We start from the raw sequence: 17085 nt of genomic DNA on the forward strand, positions 1-17085 counted from the left end.
GGGAGGCGCAGCCCCCGCTGTGTGCCGGCCCACTGCTGGTTGTCCTGCGGCACGGGGCCGACGATCTCGAACAGCTGCGACCGTGTCTCCCGGTGTCGCATCCTGCCCCGCTAGTGGCCTAGCCCAGGTGTACAGTGAAACCCGCCCCCCCCCCGGGGTGGGGGGGCGAGAGGGCCGTGCGGACTCTCCAAAAGGAAAATATCTGGCAGCGGCGGAGTTGAACGTGGAGTGGCAAATCCCAATCTATTCTGATGGGACTTGAAGTCTTGAATGGCCAGGTCCAAGCCGGGCTCCTTTTTTTTTTTTTTTTTATGGTATCTGTTAAGCGCTTACTATGTGCCGGGCACCACACTAAGTGCTGGGTGGATAGTTGGAACTAGAGGTGAGGAAGAGGGGGTGACCACTTTGGAGCGTGCAGTGGAGCTGACGGAGGGGAGGGCGCCTGCCTTGCCGCCGGGAGGGGCCGGACACGGGGGCCTCTGAAAGTCGTCGGAAAGTGCCGTGGAAGCCCTTTTCTCTGGGAGAAAGGGAGGACTTCCTTGGGAAAACTTGCCCCCTGGTCAGGCGTGGCGTATGGAGGGGTGGACTTTCAGTGGCGAGTTGGCCAAGAAGCCTGACGGGAGACCGAATGAGGAAGCTGTCCTCCTCCTCCCCCCTGCAACCAGGAGACTGGCTGGCATGGGCTCAGCGGGCGGCAGGCAGCTCTCTTCTGCCATTTGGGGCCGATGGTTTGTAGCTCGCGGCCCCTCCCGCCCCCCCACCAACTTTCACGTTTCTAAATGAGTCCTGCCCGAGAAACTGTGTTTGTCATTTGTGAAATGGCTCGATTTGTTGGGGGGCTGGGGAGGGAGGGGAGGAAAGAGAGGCAGAGATTTCAGTAATGGCTCAGGTTGTAGGCTGTTTCTGAACACGTCAGGCAGGTCCTGCCATCTGTCAGTGTCTTGCACAAAGCCCTTCAATTTCGTCCTCAAATGAACCCCGGGCAAGCTCCAACTAGCTGAAATAGGTGGTGTGTGGTTGGCCGACACGAGCCCGTCCTTTCCCGGGGACGCGGCAGGCTTCTGGCCTGCTCTGTGTTCAGCAGGCTGGTTAGAACAATAATAACAACCGTGGGGCTTGTTCAGCACTTACTAGGTGCCTAGCGCTAGGGTGTGAAGGAGGGAGAAAGAGAGAGAGAGAGAGAGTAGAAGTAGGTAGTGGGTCTTCCCCAAGCTGGATGAAAATGCTGTACCTTGCACTTGCCTCTGCACCCTTTTATTCACCCCCACAGCACTTACGTCCATATGTCTGTGAATGTCTGTCTCCCCGTCTAGACCGTAAGCTCCTCGTGGGCGGGGAACGTGCCTACCGCCTCTGTTCTCTGTACCCACCCCCCCCAAGCGCTCAGTCGAATACTCTGCACACAGGAAGCACTCAACAAATGCTGTCGATTGACGGATCGATCGCCCGCAGCAGTGGCGCTCTTGACGTCTGGTTCCTCGCCTAGCAGCCCCGTTGTCCCTGTTGACGGGCCGCGGCGCCGTTCAGGAGTCGTGCGCCCCGTGGTCGCTAGTCGAAGCCTTTTGCCGGAGGGGCAAGTTCATCGTGCCCGTGGTTCTTTTCCCTTCCTAGTTCTCAACATCGCTATTCGACGCCCCACGCCTTCACGTTCAGCACGTCCAGCCCATCCTCCTCCGAGGGCTCCCTTTCCCAGAGGCAGAGATCAACGTCCACCCCAAATGTCCACATGGTCAGCGTCAGCACCACCATGCCCGTAGACAGCAGGATCATTGAGGTATAAGATTGCTCAGGCGAATGGTCGGTGGCCATGTATTTCCAAGATTCCGATGTGCTGCCCGGCGTCTTTAACCGTGCTTTTTCACCCATGGGTGTAGGGGTCAGGGTGGGAGGGCGTATACGTGTCTCTGTGTGTGTGTGTGTGTGCACCTCTCAAGTGGCCTTGCTTCCTTCCTAACCCCATCTAGGTGATTGGGTCACATATGTAACAACCCGGGGCTTATCGGCCCCTGGACCGTCTCTTTGCCAGATGTGATCTGGAACGGTGTTGGTTGGGGCCGAAGGGAATGTGAAGGAGCAGGTAAATCCCATTGATCTGAATTGGGTCAGCCCGGTCCAGCGTCCTGCGTTTTCTGGGGATCGGAGGTCCCTTTTAAAGCCTGGAGGCCCTTCCCTAAATGGCAAGGAGGACCGTTGGCCCAGCTGGGGGTGCTTCTCGGGAGGCCCCAGAGACCGCTCCCTCCCCGATGGCATCTCCCCCGGGGTAGAGACCGGCAGAGGCGCTGCCCGGTCCAGTCTTTTGAGACCTGGAGAGGGGGCTCTCGAGGAGAATGGAATTTACCTGTGCGTTGTGCACGAGCAAATTGGGGAAGGCTTCTCGGTGTGCCGTGTATAGAGGAGTCCCAGCGTTGAAGCTTTGAGTGTGAAATTCCCACCTGGCGGAAGGCCGGCGGTTTGTTTCAAACTCACCCCAACCCTCCGCGGTGCTTGCGCTTGCTTCCAAGCTGCCTTTTCCCTTTCTTGGCCTTCTGATGCTGCGTTTGATTTGCTTTGGCTTTTCCGATTCAACTGAAAACACCTAAAATACTTCCTTTGTTCTTTATTCTTCTTTTATTTCTCCTTGCTTTGGACTAGAATAACAGCCTGAATGCTTCTCCCAGGTCGCGGTGCAGACGATTTTGTTTGAGGGGAAGAGTAGGTATTCTTCTTCGTGCCTTTGCTTTCTTGTAATTAACAGGGGATGGCTTCGCCTGCGAGACAGCAGGCTCTAAATGACATTGTCGAACCTTTTAGATTAACCGTTCCTTGCCAAACCAGTTTCTTTCTTGAACTTGCCAGCGTGGGAGCAGAAGGCAGTAGACGCTCTAGGTGGTGGTGTTGGCTTAGAAGATGTCGGAGGTGAAAAGCGGTGGACGTGTGCCTCCCGTTTTCACTCGGCTGGGATAGCGGGTCGGGGGCCACCGGCCGTCCAGGCCAGATATGGCTCCGGCGGGGGTTTTGTATGTAGCTCCTTTAGAAATCCAGCATTCAGTCTCTCACCAGCCAGAGAGTGGGCTGACGTGTGTCAGAAATAGTCGTTTCACCGATTGGAAAGTGGGTCATCTGCAGATGGCGCCTCCGATCTCACCGGAGCACGAGTCAAGAATCAGCCAGGGTGTCCCCTCCCACGGTGGGGTTTGGAACGATTCCTGTAGCCACCCGTCCGCCCCCGCCCACCACGAGCCCTGCGGATGAGGCTCCCCGGGGAAGCGGCACTATGTTTGCAGGAGGGATCCCGGCTAGGATTTTAACCCTCTTCATTGGAGAGCGGTGAACACAGCAGGCGGGCACATTTTTCTCCTGATTCTTGGCAACAGAAGTAGGGGTGAGCCTTCCACCCCCCGCCCCCCCAAATCCGCAGAAATCCCACCAGAGGAACTGATTACAATGTAATCATTTTTTGTTTTCAGTGGAAGCAACCCAGTGCCGTCAGAAAGGGCCGTGGGCGGCCTCTTAGAGGCCGAGTGCTTTCTATTCAGGTTTTCCCAACGATCCGCCCTCCCTTCAAGGCACGTTACTGCTTCGTCTTGCCTCCGTAGTTGTTTTGAGCCGACGCGGAGCACCCTGAATGGTTAGAATTTTGACCCGACCTATGGACTCGTCCCAGATCTCGGGGAAGGAGAAAGAGGGCTACTTTCCGGCAGAATCGATTTTAGTCTCCAGCAGAGTTGGAATTTTAGTCTGCCGTGAAGGGAGTTGTGTGAGAGAGCTCAGACACGTCCAGTTGGGAGAGCGATTATTTGAACAGTTGCCCGACTGCTGCAGTTGGACGGGAAGGAGGGAAGGAAGGGCAGATCATCGGGCCGAACATGAAACCGCCTCATTAGGGGAATAGCGGGCAGGAGGCGGCGGCCTCTCGGCCATGAAACATCCACAGTGCCGGAATTGATCCTGTGGCCTTGTTGGGGATCGGGTTTACTGTGGGATGTAGCGTTCTTCTTCCTCTCTTTCTTCTTCACCGTCGGTTGACCGTCACTCCAGCTTCAAGCCTGGAGACTTTTTGCAATTCTTTTATTTTTTTTAACTTGCACTCTGCCATCCACCAAAAAAAATTGAGATCTGATTTTTCAAGCCCGTCCCTCGGAGGTTCCTCCTTAAAGGCAAAACCAAAATCATCCCCTAAGGGAATATGAGGTCTGAGTGGGATCTCGTCGTGCCGATGGACAAAGAAGTTAGAGTCCATCAGAGAGTGGGGGCCATGAGGAGGGTGTAGAGGTCGGGCGTGCGAAGGGAACCCGAGGCAAGCCAGAGCGACAGGAGCTAGTTCCTTAAAAGCCCAGGCTAGGAAGGACCTTGACCCTGAACCGAAGCGCAGTTTGGGTGCACATTAAGATCGGCGAAAGCACAGGGACCTTCTTCAGGGCCGGAGAGCTCCCTCCTGAAAGCAGATAGGAAAAGTGCGGCGACTCCCCTCGCCCGGCCCCAAGCCCAATGAGGCAGTTTGACGTGGCCCCGAAAATGGTATGAGATGGCATCTGGAGTGCAACTGCTTACCCAGTGACTCCACAGCGATTTTGAAGCAGTAAAACTCAGGAACCTGGAGAGGTCAACAAAGGGTGATTCCCAGGATCTCTTCGTGACCATACATTCCTGCTGGCCGTGCCAGGGCCCATTGCCTCTTGGGAAAGGATAAGGTTTCCTGAGGGTGGCGGGTGACTGTCAACTGGGCTCCTGTTCGATGAGAGCAGGGTGGGGAGCGCTGGGTGGGCTCTCCCTCTTCACGTGCCCCCCCCCCCCCCCGATTATATGGGGTTCGAAAGATAAAGCATGATCTTTCCGAGCCCTGCTGCCCACATCGTGCTCGTTAGCCCCAGAAGGCCTTGCCTACGAAGCGGTGACCAACTTTTTCCTTTTTTCTTTTAGGGTGCGATGTGGAGTCACTGTGAATCAGGTACCTGTACCTAGTAATAGCCTTGTCTGCGGGATATTTTTGCTCTCGTTGGCTTAACTTTACCCCGGTAACATTTGTCTTGTGTGTTAAGCCTCCCCTTCGGCCCTGTCCAGCAGCCCCAACAATCTGAGCCCAACAGGCTGGTCTCAGCCCAAAACCCCTGTTCCAGCACACAGAGAGCGAGCTCCAGGATCCAGCACCCAAGAGAAAAATAAAATTGTAAGTCCGGGGCGGCTACTGACCGGGTACCTTGTTGGGCATCTCAAGTTGGGCACTAGGGTGTGGTGGGGTTTGAGGTGGAGTGTTTTCGTTTTTCTTTCTGTTCATAAAGAAAAGGGCAGCCATTGAACGTCTTTCTTTGGAACCAAGTATTGTGGAGAAAATGGCCGAAATCATAGGAATGTGAAATTTGTGTTGATTGGCAATGTCAGCTTTCTGGGTGCTCATGGGAGAAAACTGAGGATTTGCTGTAGGGCAGGCATTTGGGGGAAGAAGCGGCCGTGGGAATAGGTTGTCTTTTCCAGAGGATCGGAGTTGGGGAAGATGGTAGCCATTGAGTTGAACCTTTCAATAAAGTGGGACCAAGCCGCCAGCCCCAAATAAAGAAGAATCAGTGTGGGATTTCTCTTTAGTGACTGCAAGGACTACTTCTCTTGAGCTTTCCCAGTCCCCAGTTGGGCTCTGAGTTTTCCCTCGGCCCCCAGATCTGTGAACATGGCTTTCCTTTTGGACACTGGTGGTGGGTAAGAACCCCACCATTCTGCTTAGTGCGGGCCCCTCAGGCGAACTCTTCCCTGTCTGATGTGTCCTTTTTCACCACCCACTGACCCCAAAATAAATGTTTAGGGAGATGGGGGGGTTGGGGTAGGGCCCGGGGCCCCCCGCCCAACGCTCTGAAATATTTCCTTGTTCCAGAGGCCGCGAGGACAGAGAGATTCCAGTTATTACTGGGAAATAGAAGCGAGTGAAGTCATGCTGTCCACCAGAATAGGGTCGGGTTCTTTTGGGACGGTGTACAAAGGCAAATGGCACGGTAAGTACCGACTCGCTTCGGTTTGCGTTCCTCGTGAAAGTGATGTTTTGACCGGTAAGACGGGCGGTGTCCGAAAAAAGCAGGGTGCATTCCGGCCTCGCGTTCCGTACCGCGGCTCCGTGGAACGGTCTCCCGCCATCCGAGCACGATTCGGTCGCCGGAGCCGGGCATGTTTTTAGTTTCTGTTATTGGAGGGTGGCATTTTTCCCTCTGAAGTCATTCATTCATTGGTTCGATCAGTGGTATTCGTGGGCACCTGCTCCGTGCCAAGCATTGTGCCGGACCCTCGAGAGAGTTCAGTGCAAATAGGTCCCGGCCCCCGCCCCCTGGGAGCCGGCGCTCCAACGTCGGGGGCGGAAGCCAGGCAGATCACCATGCGAAACGGATAGGGGCCACGTGGGAGGTCGAAGTGGAGATATGTCCCGGGCAGTGTAGCAGCTGAGTCTCTGACGTCAGACTCCGCAAAGACTGGCAGGCGCGGGCCTCGTGCCCCGAGCTTCTCGGTGGATTTCTTAGGGTTTGGTTGGGTGGAATTAGTGCTCGAGAGAGGCCTTTGACGTTGATCACGACTTCGGTCTACGTTTCTTGATCTCTGAGGACGGGTCAGTCAGAGCATGATTTGACCCAAAGCCAGGCGGACGGCTGTGCGATGGGTTTTATGTCGAGTAAGCCACAGGGGACGGAGCCTCTTGGCTCAGATTTTGACATTTTGGACCATGACCTCTCTCACGAATGCCGTTTCAGCCATGCTTGGAGTGGGGGGGGCAGAGCCTAAAAGGAAATACCAGCTGCATGGTGGGGTGGGGAGGGGGTCCGAGCACGGGGCTGTGGTGCAATGTAGCGGCTGTCTTCAGTCCCTGGAGAGGTGCTTTTCCTCGGAAAGCTCGTAGGCATCACAGGTATCGCCGCTTTGACCGCAGGTATGTGATAATAGTAATAATAATAATAATAATGTATCTGTGAAGCACTTACTGTGTGCCGAGCACTGTTCTAAGTGCCGGGCATCATGGGTTGCATTCAAATCGGCCCTAGCCCGCACGATACGTTTCAACCGGGTATCGCGGTTCTACGAATGAAAGTATTGGTCTCTGATATACGGCGGGGGCACTTCATCTGTGCCAACCTGGGCACGTACAGGGCGAAGGAGGCCCAGGGGCGCCTCTAGTGGGTCTGGCGTCTCGAGTGGCTTCGGTCCGACAGAGCCCGAGAAACCCCAGCGCTGGCACTCTCTGGGCCAAGTGAAATTGGTTTTGGAATCGGGGGCAAGTAAGACACACCGATTGGGCGACGGCTCTACGGGAAAGATTTTAATGCAGGGTGAAGAAAGGTGTCCCCATCCCTCCTCGACCACGGGCGGGGGCCGCGTCCCGTAGCCCTCCTCGGGTCTGGGCATGCTTGCGCCCAAAGAGTGCCCCCCGCTGGCCCAGACAGGCGGGCGCCCGTGGGGTAGTGGTCGCCCCAGTGGAGTCCGAGCGCCCCCACGCCCGGGCAGTGCTGCCTGGGGTCTCGCGGGAAACGCCCTATTTTAACAATTGGTTCCTCCTGGAACTGCAATCTGGGTCTACTTTATTAGATGGCGGCTCTCTTTTTAATGGAGTTTTTGGACTCTGGAAAAAATATTCCCAAGCTCCTCTGTTGTAGGAATTACCTCAGTCCACTCCAACCTGGTAGGTAAATATCTTTCCTCGGCATTTGTAAATTACGTCCGCTCCGGGTTCAGTTATCCCGATGCGACGAATCCAAGAGGAATTCTGAGCTCCCTCAAGGCGTGGGTCAAAATAAGGATAATAGTAATAATAATGTATTTGTCAAACACTTATCGTGAGCCAAGCACTGTACTGAGTACCGGGTAGATACGAGATAGGTTGGTACATCCACCCCCCATGGGGTTCATAGTCCAAGTAGGAGGGAAAACCGGTCTTTAGTCCCCGTTTTCCAGATGGGGCAACTGAGACCCAGAGAAGTGAAACGACAGCAGGCAGCTGGCAGAGCCAGGATGAGAACCCAGGTCCTCTGACTCCCAGGCCTGGTCGCTTGGCACCAGGCCGCCCCACTGCTTCTCTCGTCCCTGGCCCCCACCGCCTCCCAGCCGCAAGCTGTGGCGTCGCACAGAGTTCGGGGCTGCACACGGGAGGGAAAGGGAGCCGGTGGCGTCGGGGAGGCAGGTGAGCGTTTCGTCCGGAGCCAGCCCCAGGTGGGCAAGGTGCTGTGGCTGTGGGATTCCATCCCGTTCTTCGGCTTGGCTCCTGTGGAGAGCGGCTGAGGTTTCCTCTTCCTCCGAATAGTTGCCGTGGATCTCTGTGCCTCTAGAATGTTCAATTCCGGGCTTTGCGTAAGGTTTCTTCTCAGGGCGCCGGGGTTCTAGTTCCGCTCAGTTCTCGCAGAGCCCCGCGGGAAGAGAAACCCACTCCGGAGTGCTCACTGGGGGCTGCTGCCACGGATTTCTCAGCCAAAACCCCAACTCAGCATCGGTGAGAGAGAATCCCTCCTAAGCACACACGCTCTGTGCGTGCCGGGTCCAGGGAGAAGTCGTCAGAATCGAAAAGTTGCTGACTGAGGTTTGGCCTTCCCCGAGGCCGGGATGTTCCAGGCAGCTGTATCTTGATATCTGGAGCTGGTGGTGCACGGTAATAACTGTGATATCAGGGAGGCGCTCGCTGGGTGCCAGGCACCGAACACGGCTCCGCTGGGACAGATACAAGGAGCACTGGGGCGGACACGGTCCCGGTCCCACACAGGGCTCACCAGTCTGGAGGGGGATGGAGAGCAGGGGAGCGAATCCCCGTTTTACAGATGAGGGAAACCAAGGCCCAGAGAGGTGAAGTTGTTCTCCTTCTCCTCCTTCTCCTACTCTTCCTCCATCTCTTCCTCCGCCGCCTCCTCCTCCTTGTTCTTCTTCTGGCATATGGTAGGCAAATACACTGTGTCAAGCACTGGTTTAAGTGCTGGGGGTGATCCAAGTGAATCAGGTTGGACACAATCCCTGTCCCATATGGGGCTCACAGTCTACGTGACTTGCTCGAGTTCTGCCAACAGGCAAGTGGCAGAACCGGGACCAGAACCCAAACCCCCTGACGCCCAGGCTCTTTCCACTGGCCTGCCCTGCTGCTTCTCTCCGTACGTAGAGCTCTACGGAGAGAAGTTGAGAGAGAGAGAGACATCCAAAAAATCAGAAAAGATGGACTTGGAAGGTTCACCTCTGAAAGTCAGTTCTGAATTCGAGTAGTTGTCAGTAGCAGTTGAAGTGTGTCTCTCAGCAGTCTAATTGGAAATGAATCTTCTGGCCTTTTAAGGAAGGTTTCCTTTGGGTAGCAAAGCCACCCTGTAAAGCAGTTCATCCACACTATCCAAAACAAGCTCTCCAGTTTCCCCACCGCTCCCCAGCCCATCCTCTGGTCTCCCCCCTAAACAGCGTGGCATTTTTTGACTTTGCCAGGCAGCAGGTAGCCAGACTAGTAACTAGTCCTGCCCCGCGGTTCCTGATTCCCGGATTAAGAATGCAGGGGAACGGTGGGAATCGATTCTGTTCTGCCTGTTCAATTATTGGGTTCATTTCATGGTGCTGTGAGTTGGCAGCTTGGAGGTGCTGGCCAGTTGGGTTAGTTTGGAGACAAACCCGGGCTGAGCCTAGTGCCGGTATTTCTATTTGGATTCGTTTTAGCGCTTCCAGGGGGGATTTTTATCGTGATCTCACGACCATTTAAAAAGTTATGATGATGATGATGATTAGTATTTTATCTGAAGTAAAAATTCTGGGGCGATCACATTCTAAGGAGTTAAAATGTTGATTTCTCCAAAGGTGGGTAAGGGACATGCCAGATGATCACTCTGGTAGCCGCTCCTGGATACCCTCCGGACTCGTCCTCGTAATGCTTGAGGGGCTGCCTCCCTGGATAGCGGGCAGCCTGACCAGAGAGTCAGGCTCTGCTCCTCCTCCCATGGGCCTAGGGAGGCGGGGCCCCTCTCCCCTCCAGTTTCCCTCCTGGCGCCGGGCCGTGATGACCTCAGAGACTCACCTCAGGTAAGCTGACGCCGGTGGAGGGTGTCTAGCCCTCCCTCCCCCACCCCCCACCCTCCCCTTCCCCGTCCCCTCCCGCTGGCAAAACTCAAGGGGTTCCCAGGCCCTAAAAGCCTGCCGGGCTCACTCCCGCATTCCTGCCTTAGCGCTCCCCTCCACAGTTGTATTCCCCCTGTCGCCCTGAGGGGGGGGGGGAACGGGAGGAGGGGAGATGGGGATGCGGGAGGCCCACCCCGAAGCCCATCGGCCTAGGGGAGTTCCCTCCGAGTCTGCTAGCCCCATACCCTCTCCACCCGAGAGCCCGCCTCGGACTTTGGATTTCACTGCCGGGGCCCTGGCTTGGCGCCTCCCCCCACAGCTGGGTGGCCCCAGGCCCCCACCTGGTCCCCCAGGGTCTGCTGGCTGGGACCGCCTGCCGTGGGAGCGCTGTGGGATTAGGGAATGGTTCCCATTCCCTCATCCCCAGACCTCCCTCCTCACTGCAACCCCCCCCCCCCGCCCCTACTCTCCTGGAGAGGAAACAGCTGGGCAGGGCAGGCCGCCTTGCCGAGACCTTCCTCGGGCCCCGTTCCCCTTGCTCCCACTCCTTCCTCCTCTCCCCTCCCCTTTGGCCCGCTGAGGAAAGCAGCCCGGATCAGTTGTGCTTTCGAAGGGACCCAGGCTAAGATGGCGCACCCCCGTTTCTTGCTGCAGTCACAGGCAGCCCTCTTGGCTCGTGGGCTGATGGGCTGCTAATACTCATCTGGGGCCGGCTAGGCCGCACGCCCTCCTCCCCTCCCCCCGGGAGTACTTTTTTGGTTGCTTGTGCCTCTCTGCTAAGGGGAAAAGTATCTAATCAGGTTTTGGTTTTTTGTTTTTTGTCCTTTGTTCCCCTCTTTTTCCAGGGGCACAGCAGAGCTGCTCTTGGCTTTCAGGTAGTCTGCCCTTTCTAAGCCAAGTCGGAGACCCGTTCAGGTTTGGCTACCCCCTGGGTGCCGCCCCAAAGAAACCAGCCGGGTCCCGGCCAGCGTGCTCCTCCGGCAGCTGACCGCTCCCTCCCTCCCTCCCTGCCTGCCCGCCCGCCCCGGGGACCGGTGGGGTGCCTGGGCGTCCGTCTGGGATGCGGCCCCACCGCCTCGCCGGAGTGCGATCCAGGGGCCGCCCCGCCCCTCCTTCGGTCGGCTCGCCATCCTAGATGGCAAAATCGCTCCCTCTGGGGCCGCCCCGCCAGAAAAAGATGGCAGTGCTTTTCTGAGAGAGCGAGCCGGTGTGGGCTTTCGGGAGCGGGCGGGCGGAGGCCGGACCAGCGATGGCCTCCCAGGGCAAAGCTCTGGCTCGGCTGTGTCCTGCGGCCCGGAACCTACCTCTCCGTTGGGGCCCCGGGCGGGGCAGGGGTTGCCCGGGGGGGGGGACGGACGGACGGACGTGGACATGGCTGCTCCCACCCTCTCTCCTGATTTGGGAGCCAAGCCAGCTCCCTTCAGGATTGCCGGGTGGGCAGAAGACCTACTTCCTCCACCTTTAAAATCTTGCGGTGGATGTGGCGACTTGGTTTCTTCAGGAACCTTGAGGTGCCGAGGAGGCTGGAGACCACCTCCTCCGGGCAGTAGTACATTGGTGGTGTTGCCGTGGCGCTCTTTTTAGTTTGCTTGCTATTTTAGCTTGGTGCATGCATGCTCTCTCTCTCTCTTTCTCTTTCTCTCCTTCTCTCCCCCACCCCTTGTATATATCTCATATGCCCTGTCTGTCGCTTTCTTCCTTTCCCTCTCCCCCCCACCCGAATCCCTCTGGTTGGACTGTGAGCTCCCTGTGGGCCAGTGTCCCCAGACTCCCCCCAAGCTCAGTACAGTGCCTCGCTCAGTTTCCATGCTTCATGAATGCCAGGTCCCCCTGGAAGAGTACTTTGGGGCTCCCCACTCCTTTCTTTGTGAGGGAAGCCTTTCCAGGAGGAGACCAAGCGAGTGGAGGAGAAGCTTCCCACGTTGAAACAACTGGCTTCCGGGACGCGACCCCGAAGATGGAGCAGGCAGGCGCCGTTGAGCCACTGGCCGAAGGCCCAGAGGAAGAACCCCGGGAGCCCTCCGAGAAGCAGCACGCGTCCCTGCCGGGGCCCCGTCACCTGTTCCGTCAGGAGCCCGGGTCTTCGGTCCCGCAGTGGAGGGGCCTGGCCCCCAGTGCCCAGTTGCAGGGGGTGCTCCTGCGGCACGTGGTCCCCGTGACCCCTCCGACTGCAAGCGCTTGGACACGGGAACTTGGAGAGAACACGCTTCCAGAGCCTGCCGGTCGAGAGCGGACCCATCGAGGCACGCGGGAATCCTTTCGGGGCCCGGTACGGCCCGAACCGGCTCCAGGCCTCTGCCTCTGGGTCCAGGGCAGATCCGTACAGATCGAACCGAGCCAGCCTGGCCATCTCCCCTCCAGTCGGCCAGAGGGACATCTTGGGTGAGGAGCCCGGCCAGCGGGGATGAGGCAGGCAGCTGCGGGTACTGTCTCGGCTGCTCCTTTGCCATCCCCAAGCAGACTTCTGGGAGGAGGGCTTCCCCCCGGTGCCGTCTGTGGCCTTGGTGGGGCGGGGCACCGCTGGAACAATCCGGCCAGTGCTTGGGGGCCCCGCCGCCTCTCCCCTGTAGGATGGGGCGGGCAGGACGGTCGATCGGGGAGGAGGCTGGTGGGATTCCCGCCTGCTGGCTGGGGGGCCCCGGGGAGGGGTGGGGAGAAGGGCGGGGAGGTCACGGGGCCCGAGGTGGTCGTCGTCGGGCCAGTGTCTCCCCAGGCTCCTGAACGCCACTTTCTCTCGGGCCATTTCCTCACCGTCTCCGCTTGGGCTCGCCTCCACCCTGCAGAGGTCCCCGAAGCCTGGGTTTTCCTTGAGAAGAGCACGTGGGTGGCCTGTCGGCCTTAGAACAGTGAGCAGGTGCCCCTTTTTGGACTGCGGACGAACGTTGCCACCTCCTTGGTTTTGTGGTCCGTGGCTCCCCTTCCCGCCCCTCCTCTTCCCGCCCCCGCCCTCCTTCCCCTGGGCTTGACTCGGAAGGCTGGGGTGCTCTCTTCTTCCCGGGCCGCACGAGGCCTCGAGGGGGCTTCTGGGCTGACTGAAGTCGGGCTAGTCTCTGGCCCCGATGGTGATCCTCTTGGGAGACGGGGTCCGACGGGGCCGGCCGGGCCCAAAGCCGAGGGACCTCGGGCTTCCGGCCACTCTAGCCACCCACCTTCTCTCGCCTCACAAGAGTTTAGCTCTTGGAGCGTGGCGGAGGTGGCGGGCCTCTATGGGAAGCGGTGTGGCCTAGTGGAAAGAGCCCGGGCCTGGGAGTCGGAGGACCCGTGTTCTCATCCCGGCTCTGCCAGTTGCTCCGCCCGTTGCTTTCTGTGTTACCTTGGGCAAGTCACTTATAACTTCTCTGTGCCCCAGATACCTGTTCTCCCTCCTACCCAAGACCGAGAGCCTCATGCGGGTCCGGGACTGTGTCCGCCCTAAATGACTTGTACCTGCCCCAGCGCTTGGCATGGTGTTTGACGCAGTAAGCGCTTAACAAGTACCGTGAAACAAACAAAACAATCTACATGGCCGTCGAAGGTGCTGGTCCCCAGGAGGAAAAGTACTCCAAAGGTGCCCTTTTATCAACCTCTCCCCACTCCCCTCCTTCTCTCCCCCACCATTTCCCTCCCCCTTCCCTGTCGCCCCCTACTCCCACTAATGCAGTGGTGCTGATGACAGGCGCCTCCCTGAAGGGATGAGGGCCCAGGGAACACCACCCCTCATCCCCTGCCCCCCTCCCCGCAGCCGAGTGACAGCATCCGTATCAAAGTGCCGGAGGCAAGAGCGAAGCGGACACGCCCCCAGCAGCCGGCTGTGGACAGATGGCCCGCGGCGCTCTGTCTCAGCCATCGAGGGCCACCGGCCCCGGGTCCCTCTGCTTGGGATGGACGTGGGCTGCGGACGACAGGGCTCGACCTTTCACCCTTCCGGTTACTAGGGGGATGAAGGGGCTGGTGGACCGGTGGCGTTAAGTGCTCTCGGGGCCCTCCGAAAGCATCCCTCGACCCTCACTTGCCCAAGGGCCACTTGGGCGTTGGGGAGCGCCAGGCGTTGACCTAATGGCTGGTCGAAGCCGCGGCAGGCAGCTGGCCTGGATCGAAGGGGTTGGTTCGGGCATCGCCCCCCTCCACGTCCAAGGTTCTGAGCAAGCCGGAAGGCGGTGATGCGGTAGGATGGTGCTAGTAGCCGCCGGCCGCCTGAGCTCACCACAGGGGGCCCCGTCTCCCGGAATGGGGTCCCCGTCCTGGCTCCAGAGCGGGTGGCCGTAGTTTGATGGAGGGTGCCCGGTGGCTGGCCAGGCGGCTGGGATCACGCCATCCCCCCCCTTCCCAGAAGCCTGCGGCCTCGATGCCCTCTTCGACTCTCCGCCGTTGCTCGATCCTCACGTTGGATCTCCTGCCGGATCCCGCCGGTTCTTCCCACGGCCCGGCCCCATGGCCCGGCTCCGCCCAGACCGCCGCCTCCCCAGTCCATGCTCTGGTCTGGCCTCGGACCAGACGGTTGCATCAGCCTCTTCACTGCTCCCCCGGCCTCTCTCCGCTCCATCCTAGACCACGCCACCGCCGTCGCTGCACGGATCATCTCCCCGAAGCGTCGCTCGGCCCAAGTGTCTCCTCTCCAGAGCCTCCACCGGATCCCCGAGTCCCTCCGCACTACTCGGAGACCTTTACGATCGGCGTCGTGGCTCTCCACCACCTGGCTTCACCTCACCTACCTGCCTGCTCTCTTCACCTGCTACTCCCTATCCCGCCGCCTTCGGGCTTCCGAAGCCCACCTTCCAACTCTCTCTCACCCTCAGCTCTCCCTCCTGCAGTTACTCAATTGATCAGTGGTAATTACTGAGCACTTACTGTGTTCGGGGCACTGTACTATGCACTTGGGAAATTCTCCAGCCTCCGTCCCCTTGCTGTTCTATCAAGTCATTCATTCAATAGTATTTATTGAGCGCTTACTATGTGCAGAGCACTGTACTGAGCGCTTGGAATCAATCGACGGATGGATCTCAATTGACCAGTGGTATTTATTGAGCGCTTACTGTGCGTAGACCACTGCACTAAGCACGGGGGGAGAGTACAGTTCAGTGGAGTTGGTCGACACGATCCCTGCCCACAAGGAGCTTGCCGACTAGGAGGGCAGCAGACGTGGAAGTCAATTACAAGTAGGGGAAGGGGCAGGGTATGAGGTTGCAGACATAAGGGCTGTGGGGCGAGTATCAGAGTGGGAAGCAGTGTGGCCTAGTGGGAAGACCCCGGGCAGAGGAGTCAGAGGACCTGGGTTCTCCTTCTGGCTTGGCCGCTTCTCTGCTGTGCATCCTTGGGCAAGTCACTTCACTTCTCTGGGCCTCAGTTTCCTCTACTCTAAAATGGAGATTCAATACCTGTTCTCCTTCCAACTCAGGCTGGGAGGCCCCCGTGGGACAGGGACTGTGTCCTGCCCGATTAACTTGTAGCTACCCTAGCGCTTAGAACCGTGCTCGACACACAGTAAGCGCTTAATAAATACCATTAAAAAAAAGTGTTTAAGGAGTACACACCCGAGTGCTTAGGGGACATAAGGGAGGGCAGATAAAGGTGGGGAAATGACTTGGGGAAGGCCTCTTGGAGGAGATAGGAGTTTGAAAGTGGCCTGTTGGATATGAAGGGGAGGGAGTTCCAGTTTGGGGAGCCGGGGGTCGTGTCGGCAAGGGGTCGGCAGCGCGATGCGGAAGAAATCATAGCACAGGAAGAAGGATGGCGCCAGAAGAGCAGAGCGTGTGGGCTGGCTCGTCGTCGTAGATCAGTGAGGTCACGTAGGAGGGAGAGTACTCATTGAGTGCCTTAAATAGGGACTTGTTAAGCACTTACTATGTGCCAAGCACCGTACTTAAGCGTAGAGGTAGATAGAAGATAATCAGGTTGCACGCAGTCCCCATCCCACTTGGGGCTCCCAGTCTATAGATAGGAGGGAGTGGAATCGTATCCCCATTTTACAGTTGAGGAAATGGAGGCATAGAGAAGCCAACTGACTTGTCCAAGACCACACAGCTCTCTGCCAAGTGGCAGAGCTTGGGATTCGAACCCAGGCCCGGGCTCTTCCCAATAGTCCTCGCCGCTTCCCGTGAAGCTGACGGTAAGGAGTTTATTTGATGTGGTGATGGACTGGCAGCCGTTGGAGGTTTGGGAGGAGTGGGGAGATGCGGACTGAACGTTTTTGGAGAAAGATAAGCCGGTCAGCAGAGTGAAGTATAGACTGGAGTGGGGAGAGGCAGGAGGCCGGGAAGTAGCCAGGAGGCTGATGCGGTAATCGAGGCAGGTTAGGATAAGTGTGCTTGGATCGGCATAGTAGCCATTTGGAAGGAGAGGAGAGGGCGGATTTTAGCCAGGTTGCGAAGGTAGAACCGACAGGATTTGGTGGCAGACTGAACGTGCGGGTTGACCGAGAGAGATGAGTCTAAGATAATGCCAGGTTTCCGGGCTCATGTGACAGAGAGGATGGTGGTGTCGTCTGCAGTGACGGAAAGGTCTGGGGGGTGGAGAGGGTTTGAGATTCCAGCTGCGCACTGAAGTAAAAGTGTACCAAAGGCAGAAAGAAATGGGGGACGGCGGTGGAGGCGAGAGGGAGGGGCTGGGGATGTAGATCAATCGGTGGTATTTATTTGGTGCTTACTCTTTGCAGGGCACTGTACTAAGCGCTTATTTAGGACTCACCCTTGTAGAGATGGTAGTTGAGGTGGGGGGAGTGGGCGTATTCCCCCGAGGGAGTAGGTGTAGACGGAGAATAGAAGGGGTCCCAGAATCGAGCCTCGGAGGGACAGCTACAGTTAGGAGGAGGGTGGGAGGCAGCGGAGGAGTGGACAGGGAGATAGGAGGAGACCGTAAACCAGATTAAGCTCCTTGTGGAGGGGGAACGGGGAAGCAGCAGGGCTCAGTGGAAAGAGCCCGGGCTTGAGAGTCAGAGGGCATGGGTTCAAATCCCAGCTCAGCCGCTTGTCAGCTGGGTGACTTTGGGCAAGTCACTTAACTTCTCTGTGCCTCAGTTCCCTCATCTGTAAAATGGGGAGGAAGACTGAGCCCCACGTGGGACGACCTGATCACCTTGTATCCACCCCGGCA

General features: G+C 57.9%; 1 protein-coding gene across 7 annotated transcripts in view; it reads left to right on the forward strand.

Annotated features, from left to right (window-relative positions):
* Positions 1-17085, forward strand: part of RAF1 (Raf-1 proto-oncogene, serine/threonine kinase) — a 63180-nt gene that overhangs the window by 27174 nt on the left and 18921 nt on the right. For 4 of the 7 annotated variants that reach the window (XM_029057405.2, XM_029057408.2, XM_029057410.1 and 1 more), the window contains 4 exons: positions 1612-1774; positions 4900-4927; positions 5019-5146; positions 5843-5960. In XM_029057405.2, the coding sequence (XP_028913238.1) occupies positions 1612-1774; positions 4900-4927; positions 5019-5146; positions 5843-5960 (437 nt within the window). Of the gene's footprint in view, positions 1-1611; positions 1775-2631; positions 2692-4899; positions 4928-5018; positions 5147-5842; positions 5961-17085 lie in introns of all 7 variants that reach the window. The other 3 variants (XM_029057404.2, XM_029057406.2, XM_029057409.1) reach the window with 1 other exon arrangement.

Source organism: Ornithorhynchus anatinus, unplaced genomic scaffold, assembly GCF_004115215.2.
Source record: "Ornithorhynchus anatinus isolate Pmale09 unplaced genomic scaffold, mOrnAna1.pri.v4 scaffold_93_arrow_ctg1, whole genome shotgun sequence".
Taxonomy (NCBI): Eukaryota; Metazoa; Chordata; class Mammalia; order Monotremata; family Ornithorhynchidae; genus Ornithorhynchus; species Ornithorhynchus anatinus.